Source organism: Psammomys obesus, unplaced genomic scaffold, assembly GCF_907164565.1.
Source record: "Psammomys obesus unplaced genomic scaffold, mPsaObe1.curated_primary_1811, whole genome shotgun sequence".
NCBI classification, from domain to species: domain Eukaryota; kingdom Metazoa; phylum Chordata; class Mammalia; order Rodentia; family Muridae; genus Psammomys; species Psammomys obesus.
The window spans coordinates 1624657-1634893 of record NW_026590405.1 but is presented as its reverse complement, the minus strand read 5'-3'; the positions used below and the strand labels follow the sequence as shown (position 1 = coordinate 1634893).

The 10237-nt window shown below is 50.6% G+C and overlaps 2 protein-coding genes across 2 annotated transcripts in view; one reads left to right on the top strand and one right to left on the bottom strand.

Moving 5' to 3' along the window:
- Tspear (thrombospondin type laminin G domain and EAR repeats) overlaps window positions 1-10237 on the bottom strand; it is a 160086-nt gene that overhangs the window by 103424 nt on the left and 46425 nt on the right. The window lies entirely within an intron of this gene.
- Window positions 4603-6462, top strand: LOC129676592 (keratin-associated protein 10-3-like). The gene is made up of 3 exons (XM_055607008.1): window positions 4603-4618; window positions 5426-5496; window positions 5764-6462. Exons 1-3 carry the CDS (start codon window positions 4603-4605, stop codon window positions 6460-6462), a joined length of 786 nt encoding a protein of 261 aa, XP_055462983.1.

Below are 10237 nucleotides of genomic sequence, written 5' to 3'. Positions count from 1 at the left end.
GATAGATAGATAGATAGATAGATAGATAGATAGATAGATAGATAGATAGATAGATAAACTCAACAGACGCCTGAGCTAATGGCACAGCAGATCAAAGGACTTGAACATTTCAATAGCCACACCATTCTTTTCTTCAGCACATGAAACTTTCACTGTGTAGAATAGACCAGATCAGAGGGTACAAAACAAGTCTTAGCAAATCCCAAACCCCTGAAATCACACCCTGTCTCTTTTCTCGTCATGGTGGTGTGCACCTGGAAGCTACAGCAAGCGAAACCTGAAAATTAAAAAATGCCCGGAGACTGAGCAGCACATTTTAATTTTGTTAGTTTACAGAGCAGCAAGCTTCCTTAAGGCACCCTCATACGCACTTAGCTTTGATGAGCCCAGACTCTTCCCACCCTCTGCCCTCCCTGCCCCTTGCCCACTTATGCCATTCCATCCCCGAGTTATTCTTCCACTTTTGTGTCACATGTTCTGTTACCCCCACACTCTGCCTGAAGGCCTTACCCCACTTCAGGCCACCTTCCTAGTTTCCCAAGCTCCATATACACTTGGCTTCATGTAAGCGCACATATATAAAAATAAGAAGCTAGAACTCATGTATGAGAGAGAAGGTGCAGTATTCTTCTTTCTGAACCTCAGTGTGTGACCTCACTTAATATAATATTTTCCAGTTCTACCCATTTTCTTTCAGATTTCATCATTAATAGGTCCATTTCCTTCCTAATGTGAACAGAGCATCAATAAACATAGATGTGTCAAACAATATGCTTCAGCTGGTGGCATGGCTCAGTGGATAAAGGCACTGTGTGAGGCTCTGGCAAGACTGATTTTGAGCCTCAGATCCCACAAAGTGGCAGGAGAGGATTGACTCTCAAGAATTGTCCTCTAACCTCTCTACATGCACATCATGGCACACACATTTTTATACACAGAGAGACACGTTTTAAAATAAGCTTTTGGTTACTGAGGAAGTCAGGGGGGACAGGTGATAGGATACAGTAGGATACAGCCTACTGAAGCCCTGGGACACAGCAAAAACAGCACCGAGTGACGTTCCTATCGGGAATGCCCACATCAGAGGGTAGAAAGACCAAGAACAAACAACCTAATGATGCACACCTCAAGGTCTCACAAAAGCAAGAATGAACCACATCCCAAAATGGTTGGAGGAGAGAACACAAGTCAGGGCAGAAAGATGTGAGGTCAAGTCTGCCACACAAGGCAAAGAGCCTGTAAGAGCATACAAACCAAATGGCAAGCCTCATCTACAATAGCAAATGAGGAGATGAGGGAACATGAATTAAAAGGAACTAAATATAAGAATTTACTGGTCTAGGCAGCCCTTGTGCTCACAGACATGCACTAGGGGAAATTGCAATGTTAAGCACGTAGGATTGTTCCTTCAATAGAAGGAATACAGAACCTGTTTTCCACCCGGAAGGCTGGAACAGGCATGCTTTCTAGCCTGGGGACCTTTGTGCTGTGTGGCCAGAGACTTTTGGGCACCAGACCCTCTTGCAAGCTTACTTTTTCTCAATCTATAGAACCCACCTTTCTGGAAGGTGCACAGAAATGTGTCCTTTAGGATGATGATGGTGGAGCTGAGGTGTACTCTATCCTAATAGACAGTAATTGAAATATTTCCACCAATAACCTTCCCAAATGTGGCAGGACCCCTGGAAGCACAATGAACTCCAAGTAAGAAGAAGTTCAAAGGTCACCAAGGAGACACACTAGGATGCAGTCACTGCGAGACAAGCATGGGAGTTGGAAGCGCGTTTCTCACCTGCACCCGAGGCCGGGAGACAATGGCTAATATGTTAGGTGTACTTCTATAATAGGATGGAAATAGTCCTACTCAGAAATCAACACTCGGCAAATTATCCTTTAAATACAAAGGAAAGCTGCACATGGTGGCTGTTACCTACAGTCCCAAACTACTTAGAAAGCTGAAGCAGGAGGGTCCCAAGTTCAAAGTCAACCTAAAGGACCTTGTCTGAAAATATGTGGAAATACATAAAAAGCCTTATAACTGCCCCAACGTGGAATGCTTTCAGGGCACATGCAGGTGCCTTTTTTCCAACCTTCATTTACACAAAGGAAAAAAAAAAAAAAAAGGATGGAGAAGTTCAGATATGTCTGCCTAGTTAAGAGGGTCTGTGGCTCACGGCCATGCTCTATAATTAGTTGGGGTTTTTATTCATCACAGAAAGGACTCAGAATACAGGAAGAAATGAGGTCTGTCTACAATACCTGCTCTCCGGACTGCATGGAGTCTGCCCCTAATGTTTGTCCATGTTTCAGCACACTCTTCCGGTCTATCCTGTTTACAGAAACACACAGCCCTGACCCTGTTTCCATGTGTGACTTTACTTATTTAAATCTCCTTTCCCTTTAGTCAGGTTAGACACTGGCCAGTGTTGTTTGTCGATGCCTCCATCCCACCACTGTTTTTCTAGATCTCAGCGACCAGGCTCTATTCTGTACTTCCTGCTCACTTCTGGGTGTGGCTTCCATTTACACTTCCTTTTCCTGGTTCCTCAAGTTGGGTGAGTTTAGATGACTGGTCTTCTTCGTTTGTGACTATGAGTTTTCCTCTTGTGCCGTTTTGGCCGCATCCCAGATTGGGTTTGCTGTGTTTTCATTTTCATCTGCCCCTTGTATATTCCAGCTTTTCCCCTGACTCCCCGGCTATTTGTGTGTGTGTGTGTGTGTGTGTGTGTGTGTGTGTGTGTGTGCGCGCGCTCTGTGTATATAGATTGGGGAACTTGCCAGTTCTCTTTCTGTTTTGATTTCTATTTCTTTCTACCGTGGTCAGAGATGCGCCTCATATAATCTCAACTATTTCAAATTCCTTGAGACTTGCTTGGCCCAAGCCGTGAGGTGACCCTCAGGGTGGGGGAAGTTGTTGCTGCTGCTTTGCGTGTTCTGTGTGGCTGCGGATGATGCTCCCTGTGCTGTCTGTTTTTCCTCCTGTTTCTCCTTTTTACAGTGCTGCACCAGCAATGGCTTGCTGGCATTGCCAGCTGCCATCAGCGTAAGAGAGTTGAGTTCTTCCCAGTTCAGCTCCATGTATATTGGAGTCTACACGATGATAACCATGTGGTCTTGGTAGATTGCTCTCTGTGTTGATATTTAGTGTTACTCATTGTTTCCTAACCAGTTCCAATTCTGCAGCATGCCCTGTCTACTCTTATTTTGCTGCCCACATCCCGTTGGTTGCTTTTTGCAGGTGTCTCTTCCCCCATACCTCCATCTTCATCCCTCTGTGTCTCAGGTCTAAAGTGTATGAACTGACCCAGGCCAATGGTTTTGACCTAAGATGGTCAAAGAAGTTAATCACTAAATAAAAACCATTCCTGAATGAAGAGCCCAGGGCCAATAGCTTCAGAAATAGTGGCAGGAAACATTTAGAAAAGAATTATGAGCTCTTCTGGTACCACACCCCACCCATAAAACACAATCCGACTGACCCAGCAGCATAGATAAGGATTGTGCGGCACAGCAGGGTTTCAGGGAATGCAAGGCTGACTCTACAGGGGAAATTAACCTGTACAGTTTATCACAGGGGACTGAGGAACCTCAGAGCCATCTCAATCATGCAAGAAAGGATGCCTAGGAACATCCAACACCCCTTCATAATAGCAACGCTCAACAAGGCTCACAGAATGTTCCCAGTGCAATGCAGGACAGCCATGAAGCCTACCCCTTTCTAAGGTGAGGGACAGGGCAGAGGTGTCCATTCCCACCACTTCCTCTCGACACTGCTGCCCTGGAGGCTATAGTCAAAGCCATTAGGCAAGAAAAAAAAATACAGTTACCAACAGTAAAGCCTTCAGGGGTCAAAACTGTGCTTCCGGTGTAATGCTGGGTGTGTAGATCAAACTTCTAACAACAGAGCCAGGAAACGCAGCGATGGAAGAGCGGTCTCTTCCACAAATGGTGGAACAGTCAGGTGGTCATATGTCGTAGATAATACCACACACTAATGCCACATCAAAAATTAACTCAAAATGCATCAGAAACCCAACTATGTGAACCAAAGCTATGAAGTCCTAGAAGAAAAGCTTAAAAGCCAATCTCCTGACCAAAGACTCCACTGTGATGTCTCAGACAAGTCGCAAAAGCGCGAGGGACACAAGAGAAGAGACTTCGAACCACCTAAATGAAGACAGCCCTGGACATCAAAGGGCATGATCAGAGAATTGAGTGACGGCCCTCAGAACACAGATGGTCAGGGGAACCTGCTATCCAGAATCCACCGAGAACTCCGTGACAGGAAAGACAACAGTCAAAAGGACTGTCGAAATTTATTGTTAAAGAAAAGACAGGGTAGTGTTCAGACCGTGCATGGGTTTTCAATGGCCATTTCCTTAAAGGAGACATACACACAGTGACAGAGTGCTTGGAGCCCAGTCTCAGGTCATTAGAAAATGAGCTGGACAATGCAGTGGGCAGCAGGGGCACACCTGGGTAGCTCTGTGCACTGTCAGGGGATACTGACTGGAAATAGCCCTATAGACCCACCAAGGCTAAACGCAAAATCACACAGCTGAGCTCTCCTACCCGTGGGTCTCTGCCAAGGACTTTGGTGAAATGGTCAAACTCGAAGGTGAGATTATTCACAGGAGAGCTGTTCACAGTATCACAAAGCTGGAAATGGGCCGAGTGCCCAGCCATCGACAGAGAGGCAAAACGTGGTGCCGCCACGTGAGAGAATAGAATTCAGCCTCAAAGAAATGCATTCCTGACACAACCGTGACTGGATAAAAATGGAAATGTACTGTTCCCTGAGGCTAGGCTTTGAGGCCCGTTGGCTTTGATTCTTAAAAATGTGTTTCTAGTCCTGTCCTCCACTGCAGTCTTGTTTGGCTGCCTGTTTAAGGGACGGTATCTGACCTCTCACCTTTGACCTCCAGAGAGAGAAGCTAAGGGTAAGGCTGGGGAGTGGGATAGAGAGTGAGATCTGAAAGGCCTGTGCAAAACCTTTCAAAGCTAGGTCAAAGGGGAAGCTGGAAGTTTCCAGCTGAGACCAGTTGAAACTACGGGTGGCTGGCAGAGATCCAGAGGGGTCGGTGAGCTGTGGCTATCATGCTGATGAGGCCTGTCAAGGATGAAGCTGTGCCATGCATATGAGGCAGGAAGCCGGCACTGCGTGGTACAGAAGCCCCACCCAGCACAGCCAGGCCTTTGAACTGCTGAGCTCTGCTCCCCTGTCTGTGACTGCGCAAACCCGGTCCACTGCTTTCTGGGGCCCATGACTCCCAGCAAGCGCCTCCCCACCCCCAAACCAGGCATCCGACAACATAGAGGACACTGGGAAGCAGAGGCCATGGATGGGATGCTCTGGGCCCAGTGCTGGTCTCAGATTCAGGAGAGACAAGTCTGTGATGGGCCCATTGCCTCTCTCCCCACACAGGCAGGCTGGACCACACCTCCGAGGACAGAGCTGGAGGACGCAATAGTCTTGGTGCCCAGCGTCATAACCAGGTACCCTGGCAGGTGACCAAAAGGTAGAGGGCACAGGGTCAGCCCAGGAAGGCTGTGATTTTCCTCCAGTGGTGCCTATTTTTAGGGCAACCAGCACAACAGGAGTTTATGCCTGAGCCCTGCAGCACACCCTCCAGAATGAACAACAAGGAAGAGGAAGGGCGCACAGCCTCCTGCAGCAACATTCCTGGAGGATAAAAGCCTGGCGCCCAGAGCACATCACACACACACTCCCTCATCGCTCACACTCATTCAACACACGCTCAGCTCCCAGCCAACCCCGCCACGGCCGCCTCCACCATGTCTGTCTGCTCTGACGCTCGCACCAACTCCTCCTGGCAGGTGGACGACTGCCCAGAGAGCTGCTGTGAGCCCTGCTGCTGTGCCCCCAGCTGCTGCCAGCCCAGCTGCTGCCAGCCCAGCTGCTGTGCCCCAGCCCCCTGCCTGACCCTCGTCTGCACCCCAGTGAGCTGTGTGTCCAGCCCCTGCTGCCAATCTTCCTGTTGTACACCCTCATGCTGCCAGCAGTCTAGCTGCCAGCCAGCTTGCTGCACCTGCTCCCCCTGCCAGCCATCCTGCTGTATGACTCTCTGCTGCAAGCCTGTCTGCTGCACACCCATCTGCTCTGGCTCCTCCTCATGCTGCCAGTCCTCATGTTGCCAGCCGCCTAGCTGTGTGCCTGTCTGCTGCAAGCCTGTCTGCTGCACACCCATCTGCTCTGGCTCCTCCTCATGCTGCCAGCCATCTTGCTGTGCTCCTGTCTGCTGCAAGCCCTGCTCCAGCATGTCCCTGCTCTGCCGCCCTGTGTGCAGACCCACCTGCTGCGTGCCCACCTCCTCCTGCTGTGCCTCCTCCTGCCAGCCCAGCTGCTGCCGCCCGGCCTCCTGTGTGTCACTGCTCTGCCACCCTGCCTGCTCCCGCCAGACCTCCTGTGGCCTCTCTTCAGGCCAGAAGTCCAGCTGCTGATCCCTAGTCCTCACCTGGGGTGCTAACTCACACAGCTGCTTCCCCACTGCTTTGTTCCCGCCCTGTAGCCTTGACCACAGACTAGCCATGGCCATGCAGAGGGTGCTTTGCAGAGTCCTACCCTGAGGCTGCCTGAGTGGAGCGTCACTGCCTTCTTAAGTCCCAAGTCGTAAGATTAGTCCCAATTCCAGCCATCTAGCCTCACCTGGGCTGTCAATGCACATACTGTGATAACCCTGCCTTTTGGGGCTGGAGAGTTGGCTCAGTGGTTAAGGGCACATATACTCCTGCAAAGGACCTGAGTCCTCTTCCCAGTGCACAAAGGGTGACTTTTGTAAGCTGTAATTCCTTCCCCAGGGGATTTGCTGCCCTCTTCTGGCCTCTGCAGACACCTACACACACACACACACACACACACACACACACACACACACACACGCATGCACATATGCACACACACTAAAAATTAAAAATAAATAAATAAATCTGTTTCCTAATGATCTGTGTCTTGTATATGGCAAGAGGCGGGTGGGCATGAGGGGCCAGACTTCATGCAGCAAATGGAACCTAGTATAGCCTGACTCTTCTCAGAGTGGCTACTTGGCATCCGAGCTAGGAAGGTGGGGTGAAATAACTACCAGGCAGCCATGCACCCCTGAGCCTCACAGCAGCTCCTGAGGGCTGGGTCCACTTGAACATGACCCTCCTACCAGGAAGCTACATCTCCAGTCTCCCCTGAGGGATCAGCCCTCGATGGCGCTACTCATTCTGCCTCTAGCTCTCCCAGAGGCTCTACCCTCCGCCCAGGTGTCCACATCTAAGCCAGGGCTCCAAGGCCCTAAGAACGCCAGCCTCACACAGGCTTTTGGGTGCCTTCTGCCAATCCGGCTCTCCTGGATTCCAATGCCTTCCCGTAGCCCCAGTGCCCCACAGTCCTTCCAAGCAGCTGCCTCACACAATGTGGGATTGATGTCCCGCCTTGCTGCCTTGCAGTTCAGACCCAACATCCCACCCTGATGGAGCACAGGGACTACTCACGAGGTAACACCAGCTGTGCCACCAGCCCCTGGTCCTCACACACAGGGCTCCTGTGCTCAGGAGGCCACCTCCCTTTCCCCACTCAAAAGACCTCACAGGATAACTACTGAGGCATTCCAGCACCAGAGACAATATGACACAGCCTTGTCTTGTTCTTGGGGGCAAATCTATGCACGCACAGATAAGGGGATGCAGAGGGCCATGATGTCCACACCTGCTATGGGTGCTGTGTGGCCAACAGGTAAGGCTCAACTTTACTGGAAGATCACCCCCAACATCCGTCTGGCCCTCTTTGGTACTCTGATGGCCACAGGGTTTGGAACAGAAGCAGGACAGGGGAGAGCTCACTGTGACTTCAGCCTGACACTTTGCATGCTGATTCCCAAAAGAGGGGGCCTCATCTGCATGGTGACTCTTGGTCTGCCAGAGGGATGCCCTCTGGCACTCAGGAAGTGTGTCCCCTGTCTCCTATGAGGCTCTTTCCTAGTGTGGTCACACTGAAAGACACTGTTCAAGGTTTTTAATTGTAGGTGACCCTGGTACTCTGCCAGGCCAGCTCTAGGCTTCATCTTGGGGGAAATGAGAACGTGTGTCCATACAGAGCAGTATCTGATCAGGTCCACACTACTGACAACAACAGGAAGTTATTCAAATGTCCATCAGCAGGAGAGTGGATAGGATGTGCGTGGGCTGTCCACACAGGGCACATCACACAGCCGTGGAGGAGCCAAACAGGCAGATTCACCTTGGAAACATCGTGCTTGATGAGATGACCTGAGAGGCCACGAGAGGAGCACACAGAACAGGGACTTCCGGAAATGGTCAGCGGGTGCACAGGCCAGTCAGATGGCTCGCTGCTGAGACAAATATCTGGCAAGAGAACTGGGGATGGAGGCAGTGGTTGGTGAGTCCTCTTGACTCATGGTTTCAAAGGATCCAGCTTTCACCCTGTTCATTCTGAGCCTGTGATAAGGCAGAATGCCATACAACCTGAGCATGGAGCTGAGGCTGCACCACTTCACCGCCAACAGGAAACAGGAAGGAGGAGGGGCAGGAAGAACCTCAGAAGGCCCGCCCCCAATGGCCTACTTCCTCCAGTAAGGCCAATGACCTAAAGTTCCATCCTCCTCCCCAAACAGCATCACCAACTGGAGAGCAGGCATTAAACATGTAAGCTTGTGAGAACATTCTGTAGCCAAACCACAACAGTAGATGTCAGAGGTGGGCCAGGGAAAGGACAGAAAGACTACTCAGGGGCAAGGAGCCTGGGATGAGATAATGCACACACTGATGACAGTCAGGTGCTATGGGAATGCTCTGATACCCTTGGCCGCACTCTCCAAGAGGCAGCTCTGTGGCTCACCAAGCACATCTCAAGAAAACTACCAGTAGGAGCTGCAGGCCATCATTGGGTCCCTGTGACTGACAACCCTGTCCCTTCACCTTAACCAGGGCACTGTCTGAGAGAATAGAAGCCATGGTCCCAGAGCCTTAAGGCTGAAGGTTAAGTCTGAAGTTGAGGCTGGCAGAAACAGGACAGAAAAGCCAAGTCCCAGATCAGGGCATGGAGGATGGCTGTGGGTGCCTAACATCTTCGGCTGACTGTGCCAACCCTGAAAAAGAGCCAGTGGCCTGCTTCAGGTACCCAAGATGGATGCTGCCTCTCACCAAACGATGGAAAGACAAGCCACCTCCCACAGAGTCTCCTGTGCGGAGGTCACTTCAGCAATGTGGCCAAGTGCCTGGGAGCCTTGCCACACACCTGGCTGTCGGTGAAGGACTTGGCCAAAGTCAGAGCAGGAAGAAGCACAAGTGAGCAGATGACAACACACAGCCCATGGAAATACAGGAGCCTGGACAGCACCTCAAGATGCCCCCCCGCAAGGTTCCTGAAGCCTTGGACAAGGCTGAGCCCTGGACTGAGGGTCCCTTGAGCCCCTAGGTACCTCCGAGGAAGCTAGACTCAGAAGATGAACTGAGCCAACTGGAACGGTTGCAACAGTGTGCCATAAAAAAACAATTCTAAAAGCCTGCACTGTTTACCTTTGCAGTTTTTCATTTTGTAGTTTTCAAACTTCTGGAAAGTGAAATTGGTAGACACGGGAGGTTGTGAACTAAGGGCAGAATGCTATCCTAATGATATGGCAGGGAGGAAAAAAAAAAGAGGAAAGGTATGAGGAAGGGTGGAAGAAGACCCCCCAGAGTTCCCAGAAACTAAAGCAGGGACCTGCAAGTGAGGGTATTTGCCAACAGGCTGCATTGTGGGTAGAGTGTGTGGTACCACCGAAGAGGGGGTTCAGGGGGTACAGAGGAGTGAAGGGAGGCTAAGATGGAGATCAGGAAAGCTGGAAATCAGGGTAGGGAAGGCAAGAGCCAGGGAGGATGGAGTCCCAGGAATGGATAGGAGCAGTCAGGCTGAAAGATGAGAAGCTCAAGGGATGCATGAGACCGGAGCTGAGACAAACAACATGGTGCTGGGAATTGAGGGGTTGGGAGAGGGTGCTGGCCACAGAAGTGGTACAAGGTTCCAGAAAGAGATGAGGTCACCAGAAGAACAATCCAGTCATAAGGCCAAGATGGTGACACACTTCTGGGATGCGGAGGCAAAAGGATCAAGAGTTCAGGGCAAACCTCAGCTACATAGTGAGGCCAGCCTGGGCTACAAAAGGTACTGTCTCAAAGAGAGAGAGAGAAGAAGAAGAAGAAGAAGAAGAAGAAGAAGAAGAAGAAGAAGAAG